The following is a 19,657-nucleotide window of genomic DNA, read 5'->3' as shown; positions in this document are numbered from 1 at the left end:
GGCACAGAGACCACCAGAGTGCTGGCTCCCTCCCATTCAGACCCTTCCCTTTGTTCCCCTGCCCCGTTGTAGCTGCTGAGAGATAGTTGAACAGAAACTGCTTTTCCACTGGTTGGTGCTTCCGTGCCTGGCTAATTTTTCTATTTTTTTGTAGAGACAGAGTCCTGCTAGGTTGCCCAGGCTGGTCTTGAACTCTGGGTCTCAAGCGATCCTCTCCCTTGGCCCCAAAAGGACTAGAAGTACAGGCATCAGCCAGCATGCCCAGGCTCTAACCATATTTCCTACTACATACCACAGTATTTCTCAAAATGAACAATGTATATATCCTCTTTAAAAGGCAAAAAATTGCTTGACCCCTAAAAATATATCTATATCCAAGTTTAAGAAATATTGTTTGACTCAAATGACTATAAAATGATCACACAGCACCCCAACACCTCATTTGCCCTTTATCTGGCTTAAATCTCGTATTTAAGCACAAAAACAGCACTGAGGTCTCTTGGCAGTAATTTGACTTTGGTGGCATCCAGAATATACTTCTGATTTTTAAAAATCTTATCAATTAATTGAAAATAATATTAAAAATCCTTAAAGAACCTCCAACCCCAAGATACTGGTCTACAGACCCCAAAGGCAAGAGATAAGCTCCTTCCTAGGGCCCAGGAGGGCCTCTGCGAGGGTCCCTCACACCTGCCCGCCTACCCACCCCACACCTTGCTGCCTGCCTCAGACCCTCCGCTGTGCATTCGCACGTTCCTGGGCTGGCAGGCTCATTTTTGCTCTGAATGCTGAGCTGGTTCTTACTCTCCTCTAGGACTCCACGGAGGAGTCACCCAAGGAACCTTCACTGACCGTCCTGTGTCAAATGAGGTTCCATTCCTTTGTGTTGACTTGCATCGCCTTATCTACCAGAGTAGCAATCCTCCCACTAAAATTCTGAGTTTTGTGAGAACTGGGTCAAGTATTACTCATCCTTGTATTCCAGAGCATCCTGCCAGTGCCTGGCCAGTAAGAAATACATGTTTCCTGAATGAATGACCCCAAAACCCTTGAATTCCAGCCAAATAAAGCTAGGCACTAAGAGGCTATTTACGCTGCATTTTTCCATTCTCACATACTCTTTGATAACCCCCCCGCCTCCCAAACCTACCCATGAGACTGAATATTCTGGCCCCATTTGATAACTGAGGATACCAGGGCTTATGAACTTAACTGCCTAAGTTCACAAGTTATTTGTGTTCATACCTTTCCTCTAAGTTGACTTGAACACCTAGGTCATCTGGGCAGAATGTAGAATACCAAGCAGTTTTTCACACATACTGGACATTAAATAAATATTTGCTGAATAAATAAACTGGCTATTTATACCCTCTGAACTACTTTGGAAAAGATTATGGTATTTAGAGGCACCTGAGACATGCAAGGTGAGGGCGTGACGTTTCCTAGTGCTATCTACAGTGACCATCTCTCGTTACAAAAGCTACAGGTACCTACCCATTTTTTATTCAATAATTAAATATAGGCTTCGTTTACAGCTTCCTGCTGCATTTACAGATGCAACAGATTCCATAACTCTCTCCCAGGACTCGTGAGACCTGGTGTAGCAGAAGGCAGATCTGCAAATGTTTCCACACTTCCATAGTCAAGATTTTTGCTTTTCCTTTTCTTGTTTGTGACAATTTTTGTCTTGTTATATTTATCAGGCAGTTTGAATTCATTTGAAACTTTTTACCTGGGCATTGTAAGACACAAGCAGGTAGTCAGAAGAGGCACTTTGACTACCTGATTCAATTGCCTCTTTTCCACTTAAATTCACAACTGCTACACAACAGAGGGAAAAATAAGGAAAAGGAAAAAAGTGCCAATCAAACATCCTTGACAAAAACATTCTGCAGTTCCAGTAAAGCCTTTTGTGATTCCCTAGTGGAAAGCACTTTTTCCTTGGAAATCGTATTCTTTTAACCTCATTTTTGACATGTGTCCTTACATAGAGTATAATCTGCTCCGAGACAGGCTTGGTGCTCTCATTCCCTCCTCATGCTTACATGGGGAAGCACAAGGAATACCTTACTGGTTACGGCTGGACAGGTAGGGAAGCTAACTCTTTACAGCATGACTCCTCCAGCCAGTCTTCTGATCAATAATAAGAGGCAGAGGAAAAAACCTTCAAAGGAGAACAGTGTTTTGCTTTTGTAAATCAGATTATACACAGCATTAACAGCCTACAGAGCTGAGAGTGCTCTGTGTCGGTAAAGTCTCAAACGAGCGGTGGCACCTGTGGCTCAGTGAATAGGGCACCAGCCCCATATACAGAGGGTGGCGGGTTCAAACCCAGCCCCGGCCAAACTGCAACAAAAAAATAGCAGGGTGTTGTGGTGGGCACCTGTAGTCCCAGCTACTCGGGAGGCTGAAGCAAGAGAATCGCCTAAGCCCAAGAGCTGGAGGTTGCTGTGAACTGTAATGCCATAGTACTCCACCGAGGGCAACAAAGTGAGAACCTGTCTCTAAAAAAAAAAGTTTCAAATGAGTTCAAATAGCCTGATAAATATATCAAGACAAGAATTGCCACAAAGAACAGAAAAAGGAAAAGCAAAAATCTTGGCCATGGAAGATGCTTTGAAAGCTGGCAACCGAAAGAAGTTTTACATTCCAAAAATGCACATATCCTTGCTGTTTACCCTAAAAACATTCATCTTTTTTTTTGAGACAAAGTCTCACTTTGTCACCCTGGGTAGAGTGCCATGGTGTCACAGCAACCTCAAATTCTTGGGCTCAAGTAATTCTCTTGCCTCAGCCTCCCAAGAAGCTGGGACTACAGGCATCGGCCACAACGCCTGGCTATTTTCAAGAGACAAGGTCTCACTCTGGCTCAGGCTGGTCTCGAACGCCTAAACTCAAGCAATCTATCCACCCCGGTGTCCCAGGATGCTGGGATTACATGTGTGAGCCACCATGGCCAGCCGAACATTCACCTTTCTTCGTTTTTTGAGACAGAGCCTCAACTGTCGCCCTGGGTAGAGTGCCATGGCATCACAGCTCACAGCAACCTCCAACTCCTAGACTCAAGCGATTCTCCTGCCTTCGCCTTCCAAGTAGCTGGGACTACAGACGCCTGCCACAATGCCCGGCTATTTTTTGTTGCAGCCATCATTGTTGTTTGGTAGGCCTGGGCGGGATTTGAACCCGCCAGCTCAGGTGTATGTGGCTAGTGCCTTAACCGCTTGAGCCAGGCACCGAGCCAAACATTCACCTTTCCCGCTTGAGCCAGGCACCAAGCCAAACATTCACCTTTCTTGAGAGTATCTTGTATAGTCCATGGTCTCTGGCTATCAAAGCTTTTAACTCAAGACAGACAGTGTAAAGCTGTCGGTGAGGCTCAGGTTCTGAAGACACAGATGGTAAAACACACACAGTAAACAGGTGACAAGCCTCAGGACCACGCGCCTCCTGACCCCAACATCAAGACCCTTTTCTGGAGACCACCTCCCTACAATGACAGGGAAGAAGCTGGAGAAGTGCCTGCAGAAGGAGTGTTTGGTGATATAAAGACACTTAGGAAAAAGGTGACCTGCAAATGGCTCTGAGCAGGTTGTTTTGGGAGTGTGAGGCATGAAATTAAAGGTCCCTACATTTCAAACCAAATAGCTAGTCTGTGCCAAACTTCCCACTTGATGTTACATAAATCACAAAACTTAGTTGATAGAGTGGCTCCATCAGAGATAGCTGCCCCTGGGAGCCTTTGTCATTTTAACTCATTCTAGTATTTAAATTCAACTTAGCCAAATACAGATATAATATCCATAATATTGTTCCTAGGATGTAACTGATCTGCTGAATTGAATGTAGAAATCCTAGAAAAAAACTTAAATTCTCCTCCAAATCAATCAAAAAGATTGCTGTAAGACAGTCTGTAAATATGTCCCAACAACCAAAATTAAACTGTGAGGTTCATTTTTTTTTTTTTTTTAAGAGACAGAGTCTCACTTTATCGCCCTGGGTAGAGTGCTGTGGCATCACAGTTCACAGCCATCCCTAGCTCTTGGGATTAGGCGATTCTCTTGCCTTAGCCTCCCAAGTATCTGGGACTACAAACGTCTGCCACAACACCCAGCTAATTTTTGTTGCAGTTTAGCCGCGGTTGGGTTTGAACCTGCCACCCTCAGTATATGGGTCTGGCGCCCTACTCACTGAGCCACAGGTACCGCCCAACAGTGAAGTTTTTTATTTGTATATTTATTTATTTATTTTTTGCAGTGTTTGGCCGGGGCTGGGTTTGAACCTGCCACCTCCGGCATATGGGGCCGGTGCCCTACCCCTTTGAGCCACAGGAGCCACCGGAAGTTTTGTTTTTTTAGAGACAGAATCTCACTTTGTCACCCTCAGTAGAGTGCTATGGTGTCAGAGTTCACAGCAACCTCCAGTTCTTGGGCTTAGGCGATTCTCTTGCCTCAGCCTCCTGAATAGCTGGGACTACAGGTATCTGCCACAACACCCGGCTATTTTTTTGCTGCAGTTTTGGCAGGGGCTGGGTTTAAACCTGCCACCCTCGGTATATGGGGCTGGTGCCCTACTCACTGAGCCATAGGCGCCACCCCCCAACTGTGAAGTTCTTAATGCAGTTATATTGACCCTAAGCCTAACAGCACTAAAAATTTTAGTGAACAAAATCACCACTTGTCTAATACATGAAATTACGTATTTCAACTGGAGCCAATGGCATGGGAAACAGTTTAAATTGAGAACTCAAGATCTAACTCATGGCTAATTAGCCAGAAACATTTACTGAATGTTATACAGCAGACACTTAATCACGATCAATATTCCTTCCCCCATCCAAAGCAAACATACACATTGACACTGGTTAGCTTAGTTCTGTCTGAGTCCTGCGTGCCGCTTAATCAATTCATGAAGCCCAAGAAGGTACCAGAGACTGAATCATAAACTCAGAAGCAAAATCCAGTTCCACTGCTGGCTTGTCAAAGAAAGATCCCAACTTCCTTGCTACCCTGACAACGGGAGGTGACAGAAATATCCCACCATAGAAGGCTAGCCACAAATGAGAAGACATCAAATGACAACCAACGTTAGTGTTAGGTCTCAGACTATCAACGACCATCACGGGAAAAGTACTGGCAGGAGGAGATGGGGGGGGCAGAGAAGTGGGAAGAGAGAAGCACTCACTCGAAATCTTCCCACATGGATGTGGGGCGTTCCCCTGAAGAAAAACAGAGACGAGTCAGCAGCCTGGCTGTTGCCACACCGCCACCTTCCCACACCGCCCACACATGGTCTTGGTTTCTGCAGAGTTCAGGAGCCAGGGGAAAAGTCACAGAGATAAAGAGGGAGACAGAGTAAAGGCCACCCTGGAAGTACCCGCATGCTCCTCTTCCCTCCTCAGATCCTATAAGCAGGTCCTGGTGAACCGAAGGACACTTGGCAGATACAGTGATTTGGCACCTGTTGTCCCAAATAAGTAGAATGTTTACTCTGAAATATGCAGACTGGATGCAGGTGTGACACAAGGCAAACACAGAGCACATTCCATCATCACCAGGTACAGAACAGGACAGGCAGCCTATGGGGCAGAAACGGGAGACCTGGCAGGCAGCTGACGGCCAATCAAAACTTCTAATTCTAAGGTACTTTGCACTCACAAGGAAAGGCTAAAGAGAAGCCCCTAAATGAACGTATTGAGTTCACTGTATTTACTCCAGAACTGAGAGCTGCTACAAAAGAGACCTGAGCCCTAAGGCCCCTAGCTGCCTCGACCTCCTGCTGGCCTTACTTGACACACTAAGGTTGCACCACTAAGGTTGGTTTCTAAGCAACAAAACTGGTAGAAATGACACATTCAGAAAGCCATCAACAGATGGAATTTCCAGAAAGGACCTCAGAGAAGGAGGGTTAAAGTGACAAGCTGTCAAAGAATAACATTCTCTAGAGGAGCTCATTGTTTCTTGACAGTGGCAGGGTGGAGGAAGGGGGAAAATTTAACCAAAAAAAAAAGAAAGAAAAAAAGAATTCAAGTGATAGCACAGACGGAGGCTACGCAGTCATGGGTGCTTGAAACCCGTTTCACAAGAGGCGAGTTTCACTACCACACAAAAGCTTTCTTCAGGGGCCAAATGCTCCTGGCCAATGGAGACAGCTCACGCCTGGAGCTGCCCTGGGGCGTGTGCCAGGATAAAGGGCGCTATTGTTACCTGCCCTCCTGAAGTTCCACATGGTTCAGTGTATTTTATTTTACATTTGCACAGACACTTCAGAGTACACTCCTTGAAATGCTTCCCAGCCTTAGCTTAAAAAAAAAAAAAAAGGGCGGCGCCTGTGGCTCAGTGAGTAGGGCGCCGGCCCCATATGCTGAGGGTGGCGGGTTCAAACCCAGCCCCGGCCTAACTGCAACAAAAAAATAGCCGGGCGTTGTGGCGGGTGCCTGTAGTCCCAGCTGCTCAGGAGGCTGAGGCAAGAGAATCGCGTAAGCCCAAGAGTTAGAGGTTGCTGTGAGCCGTGTGACGCCACGGCACTCTACCCAAGGGCAGTACAGTGAGACTCTGTCTCTACACACACATACAAAAAAAAGTTTTAATAAAAAAAAAAAAGGAAAGGAAGAAAGGAGAAATCCTCCTCACCCCAACAGCTTCTTCAAAGCGAGAATTTATTTCATATCATCTAATTAAAAGCATTTTCCACAAATTTCCAATCACAAAGATTTTCTTGTTTTTTTTTTTGGGGGGGGGACAGAGTTTCACTTTGTCATCCTCAGTAGAGTGCCATGACGTCACAGCTACAGCAACCTCAAACTCTTGGGCTCAAGCAATTCTCTTGCCTCAGCCTCCAGAGTAGCTGAGGCTACAGGCGCCTGCCACAATGCCCGGCTATTTTTTGTTGTTGCAGTTGTATTTGTTGTTTCACAGGCCCGGGCCAGGTTCGAACCCGCCAGCCTCGTTGTATGTGACTGACGCCCTAGCCACTGAGCTATGGGCACCACCCGCCAACATTTTCTTGTTATCTCTAACATTGATCAAACTACAGCTTGAAAGAGTATTCATTCATTACAAAGGAATGTGGCTTTCTGGTACAAAAAAAATTTAATTTGCTATTTTTATAAATGTGTATTTTCACCTAGCATCAGAGAAAACCTCTGGATTCCAATGAATCATAATTTGGAAGGCTCTACAACCACCTTGAGTATTCCATAGGGTCTAAAGACAGAAACACCTGGATTAACTAGTCCAGATGAGCCAGCTTTGTGATCTGCTAAGACTCGAAGAGTCCCTTAACCTTTGTTTTAAAAGTAACAGTGTTTCCTGACGTCCTTTTCTATTTGGGCCAGGAGTATACACTTAATTTTAAATCTCTGGCCTTCATTTAATTGCAATTGCAAGTAAGATACTTGACTCACTTCCCTCCTCCCTCCCAGTCACACTGAAAATTTAAAGTTGTGAAACAAACCAAACCTGCCCCTGCATAATGGAACCAAGCATGGCGACACCTTACTTTAATGGCACACTCGATTGATGCTTCACTAAAATGGAATCTCTGTAAATGCAAGCGATACATTCAATCCAAACAAATTAAAAATTACTCTCACAAAGAAGTCCAAATATTATGCTTAGGCAAAACAACAAACTATTATTAAACTCATAAACCTGCATCCCCCAATCACACAAAGTCTTAAGTTCAAGTTGCCAGAATGGCTACACCCTCTCTCACAGAATGGACTGACAATCCCCACGAGGGACTCCCCATGCTGTTGCTGAGACAAGGAGACAAAAGGGAAAGACAGCAAAACTCCACCCGACACAGGCTCGCCCGGAGTCAAGCTCCTTGCTACTCCAGCAGGCTCCAAGCTCTGTTTAATCTTCCTTCCCTGTAACTTGAGCCTTTCCATGACATAAACCTTTTGGCTCTGAGGGAAAGCCTCGGAGTTCCCTCCTATAGCTGGTAGATTGTAATGAAAAGTCAAAGCACGAAGTCGTCTTATTTGCCTAGGTTTTCTTCCTTCAGAGAGCAGGATGGTCTGATTCTGTCCTATCTCTAACCACTCCTGCCCTTTCTCCACAGGCCAAGGCACCACACTGAAGGGAAGAAACAGACAGAGTCAGAACCAGGAAGAGACAAGTGTGTGGAAACCGGCTCTGTCACAGCCAGAGATCAGCTCATGCCACCAAGAAAGAGATCTCAGCTTCCTCTGCCTGTGAGCCACATGATCACAGCAGGGGATGAAGATCTTCCCTCTGAGGGTGGGATAAAGACTTAGGAAAAGAAAAACTGCTCCCAAAACACACTACAGGAGAAATGCCCTCATCTCCAGGGCATTTTAAGCCACAGATCATACAACTCAGTAAAGCAAACTCGGACTCCAGGTCTAAGGACTGCTCTGCCATTACACACTCTAATGGGAGCCGGCACATGTCTGTTAGGAAATTCTTTGCTGTTAATATTTTTTTTTTTTTTGTAGAGACAGAGTCTCACTGTACTGTCTCGGGTAGAGTGCTGTGGCCTCACACAGCTCACAGCAACCTCTAACTCTTGGGCTTACGTGATTCTCTTGCCTCAGCCTCCCGAGCAGCTGGGACCACAGGCGCCCGCCACAACACCCGGCTATTTTTCTCTTGCAGTTTGGCTGGGGCTGGGTCCGAACCCGCCACCCTTGGCATATGGGGCCGGCGCCCTACTCACTGATCCACAGGCGCCGCCCTGCTGTTAATATTTTTATTTTTATTTATTTATTTTTTTTTTGGTAGAGACAGAGTCTCACGGTACCGCCCTCAGGTAGAGTGCCGTGGCGTCACACGGCTCACAGCAACCTCTAACTCTTGGGCTTACGTGATTCTCTTGCCTCAGCCTCCCGAGCAGCTGGGACCACAGGCACCCGCCACAACACCCGGCTATTTTTCTCTTGCAGTTTGGCCAGGGCTGGGTCCCTTGGCATATGGGGCCGGCGCCCTACTCACTGAACCACAGGCGCTGCCCTGCTTTAATATTTTTAAAATGAGGCTTGGCACCTGTGGCTCAAGTGGCTAAGGCACCAGCCACATACACCTGAGCTGGCGGGTTTGAATCCAGCCTGGGCCCGCCAAACAACAATGACGGCTGCAACCAAAAAATAGCCAGGCATTGTGGCGGGTGCCTGTAGTCCCAGCTACTTGTGAGGTGGAGGTAGGAGAATGGCTTGAGCCCAGGAGTTGGAGGTTGCTGTGAGCTGTGATGACACAGCACTCTACCCAGGGTCACAGCTTGAGGCCCTGTCTCAAAAAAAAAAAAAAAAAAAAATACATATATATATATATATATATATATGTTTTTAAAATGAAATGTGTGAAAAAAAAATAAAATGAAATGTGTGAACAGTAGCTGAATGTAATCTTATCATACCTTACAGCATAAGGGTTCGGATGTCACTGCTAGGAAAAAAACCTATTAATTCAGGTTTCCCTAAAGTCGGCTGGCCCAATTGTGACTGGATTCCAATGCAGCTGCTTTTTGATTTATAACTTCCACCTTCTGTACTTAAACATTACTCATCCAACATGCTATGTAAGTCATTTCTTACTAGAGAAAGTGCTCTCCTACTAAAAGAATTAGTATTAGTGAGTCCATTATGTTGCTCTGTTAGTAAGAATTCTGATACTTGCTGTCCATTTCAAGGTCTGCAGTCTTACTTCTTCCAAAGGCCTAGTCCTGATGACCAAGCAGCAAACACAATCACGGAGGGCCAAGTGCTGCCCTGTGGATGCTGAGCAGCAGCACTGCCTCGCTGGACGTGAACTGGGACGGCACCGAGCACGGCACCAGCACAGAACAGGCACTCAAAGCAGTTCATTCTCTCTCTCTCCAACTTCTTATTCTTCTATTTATTTTAGATCTTCAGGCTTTGAGAGGTCCTTACTTCATATCACTAACTAAATCTCAATGTTGTTGTAAACTCTTAAGGTTTACAACCCAAGCAAGAAATAAAACTCTAGGCCAAGAGGAGCAGCCTGGTCGGAATGACTTATTTGCTTTAGAAAACACTAAAACTTGAAGGACTGAGAGCCCCACTTTATAAATCATTTGTGTCCCCAGAGTACATGTGCTAAGTATTATAAACACGTTTTTCCCTAGAAATCATAATGTCATACTTAGGATCTCAGACCCACAAAAGCCAGTTTAGCCCACGAGTGCTAGCAGTCTGCACCCAGTACTGTGCTTTGTACCCGGTGGCACTCAGATCTTTGTTGGAAAAATTCTGGATTCTGCAAAGATGCATGGCTGACTCCAGAGAAAATCCTGATGTGGCTGAGTGTGTGTCTGTCTTTCTGCCACCTTGCTGCCTGTCCCCTCATCTTCCAGTCCTTTCTCCTCCAGGTGACCAGAGTCTTCATGTCTTGCCCTACACATTCTAAACCTCAGGACCTTAGCTGAGCACCATCTTTCAGTGTTTCAAAGACAACTGCTCTTCTCTCTGCCAGAATTACCTCAAGCAGCTGACCTCAGCTGGACATCAAAGAAACCTAATTAAGTTATTCTTCACAAGAAAACATCAATGGCTGATGCACTTTAACCTGTCCAGAGACTTTCTGACTCTTTAAAGACACCTGACTACCCACACCTCTCTAATTCTGGGGGAAGGTGATAAAAGAAATGAAATAGGTCTACATAGTAGACAGATCAGTGGCCCCTGAGTACAGTTTCTAAGATATTTCTGCTCTTCACAGCAACATCCTTTTTCCCCACCACTTTGGAAATTACACTTATTTATTCATTCATTCATTCATTTATTTATTTTTTAATTGAGACGGGGGTCTCACTCTATCTCCTAGTCTAGAGTTCTACAGCAGAATCACAGCTCACAGCAACCTCAAGCTCCTAGGCGCAAAAGATTCTCCCGCCTCAGCCTCCCGTGTAGCTGAGACTATAGGTGTCACTACCATACCTGGCTAATTTTTATTTTGTACCGATGGGGTCTTACCTATGGTGACCAGGCTGGTCTCAAACTCATGAGCTCAAGTGATCCTCACACCTTGGACTCTCAGAGTGCTGGGATTACAGGTATAAGCCATCACATCTGGCCAGGTTGCACAGTTTCTTGAAGTTTCCATGGTAATGGCAGGAATATATTTACATTGAAGAACAGAGTATACATGTGGCCAGTGTTTTTCCCAAAGTAGATCATAATTTAAGGTATTTGGGGTTCAACCTGATATAGCCTCAAAATACTGTCACCTCCAAAGTGAGAAGCAGAAGCTATTAGTAAGATTCAGACGTTGACTCTGGGCCAGAATTCTGGCTTTACTCATCCTGGCATGGCCAAAAGGATATATTAGATAACATTAAAAAAGGGAGGAGGGAGGAAATGCCACACAGCTCCAAGATGCCCCTATGATGGTGGAGGAAAAGGAAGTGGAAGAATCAATAGAATCAATAACGTGGCTTGGCACCCATAGCTCAGGAGTTAGGGTGCCAGCCACATCCACTGGGGCTGGTGGGTTCAAACCCGGCCCGGGCCTGCTAAACGACAATGACAACTGCAAAACAGCTGGGCATTGTGGTGGGCACCTGTAGTCTCAGCTACTTGGGAGGCTGAGGCAAGAGAATCACTTAAGCCCACGAGTTTGAGGTTGCTGTGAGCTGTGACACCACGGAACTCTACCCAGGGCAACATAGTGAGACTCTCTCCTAAAAAAAAAAAAAAAAAAAAAGAATCAACAAATGTCTCACAAATATTTCCAACTATCATGTGCCAATTATAAATGTAAAAATTTTTAAAGAATCAACAAATATATCCTAAATGAGAATAGAAAGTGGACAAAGATAGTAGATATTTTCAGAAAAAATTATATAAAAAGAAACCAATTATACAGGATTCTGCATGTATGCTTGTTCACTCTAGCTGCCATGAGGCACTAATTACTCTAAGTATAAAAACAGAAAACATCAACTTGCCCAGGGAAAGCAAAAAATCTAGATACTTAATTGGAACACACACTTGAAGCTGATGCCTGATATCACCTTCAAAAGGTGGCAGCCTCATTAAGAAAGCGCCCAACGCCCTTCCGGTAGCAGGTGGAGGCTTATAATCACATCAGTGCTGGGGGTCTGGAAGACAGAATGAAACTGAATTTACCTACATCAATTAGCAACGCTATTAAGCCTACTTAAGACACTCTTCCAACAATATTTCTGTCTAATGCAAATATGCTGCAGGCCTTCAGAGTGAAACCTGCCATTATCCCTACCATCACCTCAGCTTTCCTACTCCCGCCCTGCAGTGACACATCACTCACACCAAGCACCCTGCCCACATACTGGGCCTTTCAGCTCAGATCTCCAAGCCTTTGACAAGTGCTTATTAATGCTAACAACACCCCAATAAGGAAAGAGTTGGACCCTAGAGCCTTTCAATTTTCTAGGGCAATCAAGAGGGAAGAGCTGAGCCAGTGAACTGAGGGACCGACCCAAGGTCACAGACAAGTGAGAAACGTGAACTCAGGCCTAACCACTCCTCACCTCCTACTCCACATTTCTCAGTCCCTGTGGCAGCTGGGAAGTAGTCCTCCACTTTGCTTTAAGAACAGAAGCATCAGAGGAGCACAGGACAAGCTCTTCTTTCCAGTTGTTCTTAGTACCAGTGTACAGAGTCCTATTATAATATTTACTTATTTATTTTTTTAGAGACAGAGTCTCAAGCTGCTTCCCTGGGTAGAATGCCATGGTGTCACAGCTCACAGCAACTTCAAACTCTTAGGCTTAAGCAAGTCTCTTGCCTCAGCCTCCCAAGTAGCTGGGACTACAGGCGTCTGCCACAACACCCGGCTATTTTTTGCTTGTAGTTGTCATTGTTGTTTGGCAGGCCCGGGCTGGATTCGAACCTGCCAGCTCTGGTGTATGTGGCCAGCGCTCTAGCCTGAGCTACAGGCGCAGAGCCCCTATTATGATATTTAATTTTAAAATAACTTAACAATAATTACATAAGATGGAAAGCTTATCTTTCCCCCAAGTGCATCCGGCAGTGCATTCACTGCTTAACCAAGCCCCAAACGCTGGACAAAGCAGTCTGCTGACATGTACATGATCACAGTGATCAGCAGGAAAACTTTCATGCAGTTACAATCACCTGAGATTCCTTATAGGCTGATGGGCCCAACTACATCCTGTAGTCAGAAAGGCACGCTTTTGCCTTGGGCACAATGACCACAACAAGAAAACAAAGCAATTACAGTACAAGCTTAAGAACTAAGTCACATGATTTTTAAAAGCAATCTTGGGCAGTACAAGATAAAACCCTAATACTCAGCACCTACCTAATACAGTATCTTATTCCATATGTTAATAAAGTTCTTGTTGAATAAATAAAAGAAAAAATTAAAAGGAGAGGCTGAAAAAGGACAAAATGCTGAGCATCCTTCTGTATTAGGTCCTTGAGAGAACAGTGTCCCTAATATTCTGACAAAGGCTAAAAGTCAAACTTATTTTAAAAACTATCCAAAAAAATAAACCTTTTCTATTGTGTTTCTTGAGCTCCCATTTTTTAAAGCAATCCAAAGAAAGGAATAAATTAATTTAGTGAAGAGGGGGATTATAGGGAAATATGATGTGTGACAACAGAAAGGACTTAAGAACATGCTTAGTTTTTCTTAAAGGGCACTAAACCTCCAATTAGAATTATCCAAATGCCCATCTGAATTGAAGGCAAATCTTTAATTGTAAAACAGCCCAAGACAGAAGAATCTTAGCCCTGAGTTGCATCCACAAGGTGACCGTGGGAAGGTGAGTACAGCCAGTGGTAACTTGTGTTTGAGAGCCTCTCAAAGAAACCCCAACAATGTGACAGGCATGGTTTCACTGATCCTTGTATTCCCCTGGAGCTGGGAGAGGAAGCAGCTATTAACTCCACTTTTCAAATGAGGAAACGAAGCAAAGTGAATGAGTAGAGGAGTCAGACTCAACATCAGTGAGGTGTGGCAGAACCCACTCCCATCCTGATTCTGCAGGTGGCCCCTCGCTGAGGCGCTCCAGCGAAAATGTGGAGGGGAGAAGGAATAGTTTCACACCATCCAAGAATTAAAACACATTAACCTGCACAAAGCAATCAGCTATCAAATCCTTAAATTCCTCCCACCTTTCCAATGGCTGGAGACATGGAAAGGCTCCATCACCTACCTTCGCTTCATCGTTAATGTCCCAAGTGAAGGAAATAGCATTATAAGCGATCTCCTCAATGTTGCTGATGGTGTTGAAGCTTTCTTTGTAGTCAGCTATTGGCAGTGATGAAAAAAAAAAAGAAATTCATGATTTTTAGTTTCACCATGAGATTGCAATGTTTTAAAGTAAGATTCCATTTTTCTTATCACCAGTTCTGGACAATTTAAATTGATATTTTCTTGGGTTAAAAGAAGTTCAAAATATGGCTTGGTGCCTGTACCTCAGCGGTTAGGGTACCGGCCACATACACTGAGACCAGTGGGTTTGAACCTGGCCTGGGTCAGCTAAACAATGACAACTGCAACAAAAAAATAGCCAGATGTTGTGGCAGGCGCCTACAGTCCCAGCTACTTGGGAGGCTGAGGCAAGAGAATCGCCTAAGCCCAGGAACTGGGGGTTGCTGTGAGCTGTGTGACCCGCAGCACTCAAACGAGGGTGATAAAGTGAGACTCAGTCTCAAAAAAAAAAATTCAAAATATGAAGGAATCATAGAATTTTTGTAATAGAGGCACACTTGGACATATTTAATCCCATTATGTTAAAATTATGAAATTTTGGTCTAAAAAGTCTAAATAATGGTCCCAAGGTCATAAAAGTAGCCTGCAGAATCAAGATTAGAACTCAGCTCTAATTCTTCTGAAAAGAGAACATGAGCATTACAAAAAGTAAAGAAAAAAGTGACAATAATATTAATAGCCAGTGATACAATGGTTTTTGAAAATTATATAAACAAGAATAGAAGTAAAGCTAGCTCAATGAATATGGATTTACAAGGGTTTGCTGTTACCCCCCAAGTGATGATCTCTGGATTCATTTGCAGATGCAAGAGATTAGCAAACAGCTCAGCACATGACCAGGGAAGACTCTTGGCAACTACACATCAGCTGCATTTTCTTTTACTTTTTTTTCTGCATGGTATCATCATCACCAAATCAGAACAGAATCTCTTACAGAAAATATTACCCTTCAAAAAAATGGAGATAGAAAAGTAGGAACACTGTCACGTCAGCTGGCTATATGGTTTCCTGCTCCAGTGTCCAGTGAGAAGACACTGCCTGGGCACATGTCCTATAAAGGAAGTCAGGGTAAGAACACTGGTTCCAGGAGGCCAAGGACAGTGTTTGGAACAGATTAGTGGCTGGCATAAAAATTCAAATGCTTTCGGAAGGAAGCTGATCACTGCCAAAAATAACTGGATTTAAAAAACTGGATGCTTGCACCTCTGGGAATAGAAGCAGGCTCCTGGGCGGCTTACCTATGTCAATGCACCTTTGTTTGGCCGTGTGCTGGCGGGAGTGCCAGTACTTCCAATGCCTTAACTGATCTTCTCTGCTTTTGTCTTCAGCAAAAACCACCATGATTACGCTCTAGGAGAGAGAATGCACTGCAGTGTAAGGACCTTATAGGGTGAGTCACTTTTGGAAAATTTACTTAGTATTATAGTTCACAAATAAGAATTAAAACTGCAATTTTAGGCCTATATTCAGATCTACTTCAGCCCTAGAAACATTAGGTTCAGACTAGCTTTCCCAGAGAACAGAATTAAGAGTGTAACTTACTCGGACTTTGCTGATGGGGTGATGAATCCCTTCATTGCTGCTCACCTCCTTCAAGGTGACAGGGTAGAACTGGCCTTTGTTCAGGTATGTCATCGTGCTATCTCCTGGCTTCTGGCGAAGCGATTTTGAAGCTTCTAGAGTATATTCAAAGTTGTTCCTAAAGGACAAAAAAGTCACACATCACTAATCCACTCTCTTAGAAGCTTCCTATATACTTTAGTACAATCTTAAAAAGCGTTAGCTGGATGTGCTGAGATAGCAGACTATCAACAAATATCCACCTGACCACACTATGTAACTAGCATCTGTTACCTTTTGCATGATAAATGAAACAAAAGCACTTAGTAGCTGCAAATTCTCAAATCTCTCAGATATGGGAATACGAATTGCCAAATAGAATTTCTATGATATGCTGGATTTTAACAATTAAGACATTTATAGGCTAAGGACATTAAAGATACAACTAAGTGAAAAAGACTTTGGAAGGAAACCTTCACAAGACATGCTGCCAATCTGGTATTCATCCAGCAGAAGTTGCAAACAGGTGGCTGGTGGGGCTCTGATTGAATTTGTTATGGCCCAGGCAGCATTTTTTTGTTGTTTCTAGTTGTGCTTTAGATGAATACTCCACAATTCTATTATCTAACACTACCATTCATATGTGCCCCTAAAGTTGTTTAATAACCTTCCTAGGCCAGGGTCAGCAAATTATATCTACTTTTGCAAACAAAGTTTTATTAGCATACAGTTACACCACTTGTTTATGTATTATCTATGGCCACTTATGTACTATAACAGCAACGCTGGGTAGTTGCAAAAACATACAGAGGCTATATGACCCATCAACCCTAAAGGAGTTACTATCCTGACCCTGTGCAGAAAATGTTTGCCAAACCCTATCCCTAAACCCTAAAAGGTATTTTAGTTTGTGATGTCTGGACCTTGAGGCAGGTCCATAATGCCCATAAAATCCTAGAATTAAAGAAAAAAAATTATTGTAAAATATAACATGTGAAAAACCACATAAAAAATTATAAAATGAAACCCTAGACTCTTATCCGAAAGTGTTTCAATTAAACTGGAAAAAATATTCATATTCCCAGAGTGAGATACAATTTTGTGATGTTAAAAAGAAGTTGTTAGAAAAAATATGACTTCATTTCTTTTATCATTAGTGAAGCTAACAGAAAGGTAAAAGCCTTTATTCATTTGATGTTACTCCTAAATTCTCACCTAATTATACACATTTGGGAGCAGAAAGGACATCAGAGACCTAACTCAATACCTCATCTCTCCTGTTAGGTTCTATTCTGCTGCCATCACATAAAGAAACCAAAGGGAAGAAAGAGCACCAACACCAAGAATTAAGGAAACTCGAAACACCGTTCAAAGAGTTTGAAATTAAATGCACTGCAGCAGATGTCCTCTACCCAAGATAATCACAGTAAATACAGCAAGACAAAGGTGAAAGCCCACTAAAGCCACCTCTGATTCATCAATATCAAGTTAACAAAAAAGGAATAAGTCATAAAAGCTGCAAATTACAAGTCAAATTAAGGTACAACTATTACCCAGAAACACTGTCAAAAACATAGTCCTCTGAATTCATCCCAGGCATCCGCAGACTGAGATCCGAGGAGAAGAAAACCTGAAATATCAACGCACCACAACTGTTTAACTGGTTATCATGGTTACTAAAGACCAAAGCATGGTACAACATAAAAGGATGTGCTGACAGCAACCCACTGCCCATTCGATATCCATTTTCAAATAAAAATTGTAAATCTACAAAAATTTTCTAAAATTAACAAAGAAAATTAAAAGAAGAAACATCTACTTGTATATACCATTCAAATAAATCAGGACAACCTATGCAGGTGCTCCCATCAAGGGCCAGGGACTCACTCACCATCTTTTCCATCTTTCTCACATATCCTAATTCTGTCCACACTCCAGAATCTATAACCAAAATGTCACAATCTTTAGGAGTCACCCTATCATTGTACCAAGTTAAGATAAGTATCAAATTCACACCACGGCTGGGTGAATTTTACTCCTAAGCAGAGATAAATGCTCTTTCTCCCCACTGATACATTAGGCCTGGTTTCAAACACCTTCACGGTCCCTTTTATCTGAGTGAGGTACTCTTCTTCATAAAACCTTCAGAATTATTTGGAATTAACTTATAAATTTCACACACTACATCTGGGATCTACCTATCTCACTGATTATATGACCAACCAAAACACTCCAAAGACACAATATATCATTTACATTAAGACCAGTTGCAGGAAAGCTTGTTTTGGTCTAGGTCACGACAAACACTGCAAGCAGATCATGCTAATCCCATCCGTGGTCAATGAAAGATTGTGTATGGGGCTCTCTTTCTCTTTTTCAGCAAATCACTTAGCTGAAATCATAACTGTTAACTTAGCTACCGGTAAGATTAGCCATGTGCCCTTCATAGTAATTTCTAGTCTCATAGGTTTAGTTTACAAATTATACCCATGGGCTTTTAAAAAAAAAATCTTTTTATTCCTAATCCATTCATTTCAGGCTGAGTTTCAAGCTTACATAACAAGGAAAAGGTGGAACCCAATACTTATCCAAACACACAGCCATCTCAGAAGATGTCTGTGTTTCCGTACCTCCTGAACGCCCTCCTTGAAGGTCTCTGAGAAAGTAGAGTCCGGAGTCCGCCGTTGAGCATTTGGGGGTTGAGCACCAGAGCTGAACTGGTCAGGATTGAGGTTACGGTCGAAAACTACCACCCGCTCGGTGGGCTCGGGGTGGTATACTGTGGGGGGTATTCCCACAGCAAAGCCATGTGGCTGGGTTTCAGTCTTGATGGAGTGAGTAGGCATTGTTGCTATGGAGACCGTGACTGTCGTATCAGGAGCAGTGAGGTGGCCTCGCTTATCAATGCCCAGCTGATTGCCGTGGGGAAGGACAATGTTAAACGGCACATTTTTCAGTACTTGCACTCTGTTTTCTCCAGCAGAAATGAGGGGCTGCTCTGCCACTACTGGTATGCTGTTTCTTTAAGAAAAGGGGGGGAAAAATAGTTGGTTTTTTTTTTTCCCCCCCTTTTCTTAGGGTTGGTTTTTTTTTTTCCCCCCCTTTCATAGGGGACAGGGTCTTACTATGTCACCCTCGGTAGACTGCCATGGTGTCACAGCTCACAGCAACCTCAAACTCTTGGGCTCAAGCAATTCTCTTGCCTCAGCCTCCCAAGCAGCTGAGACCACAGGTACCTGCCACAACGCCTGGCTATTTTGTTGTTGTTGTTGCAGTTGTTTAGTTGGTCTGGGCCAGGTTCGAACCCACCACCCTCGGTGTATATGGCTGGCGCTGTAACCAGCTCTGGTGCTGTAATGGGCACAGAGCCAAGTTCACTATTTCTTGTTTGTTTTTGAGCTAGAGTCTCACCTGAGCTAGAGGGCAAATGGTGACATCACAGCTTACTGCAACTTCAAACTCCTGGGCTCAAGTGAACCTTCTGCCTCAGCCTCCTGAGTAACTTAAAATATGGGTGTATGCCACCATGCCAGCTAATTTTTTTATTTTTCATAGATACTGGGTCTCATTGTGTTGCTCGGGCTGGTCTCAAACTCCTGTTTGTTACAGTTGCCATTGTTGGTCAGCTGGGCTCGAACCCACCACCACTGTACTACAGGCGCCAAGCCACAAACTTGTATTTTTAAACTTGATGGTCATGAAGTTCTTTGACAATTTTTATTTCTTTGTTTTTTTTTTTGAGACAGAGTCTCACTATGTTGCCCTGGGTAGAGTGCTGTTGCATCATAGCTCTAACTCCTGGGCTCAACTGATCCTTTTGCCTCAGCCTCCCAAGTAGCTGAACTACAGGTGCCTGCCACAAGCTATTTTTAGAGACGGGGTCTCACTCTTGT

The 19,657-nt window shown here is 43.7% G+C and overlaps 1 protein-coding gene across 2 annotated transcripts in view; it reads right to left on the bottom strand.

Moving 5' to 3' along the window:
- Window positions 1-19,657, bottom strand: part of GRHL1 (grainyhead like transcription factor 1) — a 60,529-nt gene that overhangs the window by 31,376 nt on the left and 9,496 nt on the right. For both annotated transcript variants that reach the window (XM_053589686.1, XM_053589685.1), the window contains exons 4-8: window positions 18,395-18,785; window positions 17,318-17,394; window positions 15,747-15,903; window positions 15,443-15,554; window positions 14,146-14,240 (exon numbers count right to left, since the gene is read on the bottom strand). In XM_053589686.1, coding sequence (XP_053445661.1) covers window positions 14,146-14,240; window positions 15,443-15,554; window positions 15,747-15,903; window positions 17,318-17,394; window positions 18,395-18,785 — 832 coding nt within the window. The remainder of the gene's footprint in view (window positions 1-14,145; window positions 14,241-15,442; window positions 15,555-15,746; window positions 15,904-17,317; window positions 17,395-18,394; window positions 18,786-19,657) is intronic.

The sequence above is a fragment of the Nycticebus coucang genome, chromosome 4, assembly GCF_027406575.1.
Source record: "Nycticebus coucang isolate mNycCou1 chromosome 4, mNycCou1.pri, whole genome shotgun sequence".
Taxonomy (NCBI): Eukaryota; Metazoa; Chordata; class Mammalia; order Primates; family Lorisidae; genus Nycticebus; species Nycticebus coucang.
The sequence above is the reverse complement of the archived record's forward strand: the minus strand, read 5'-3'. Positions and strand labels throughout refer to the sequence as shown.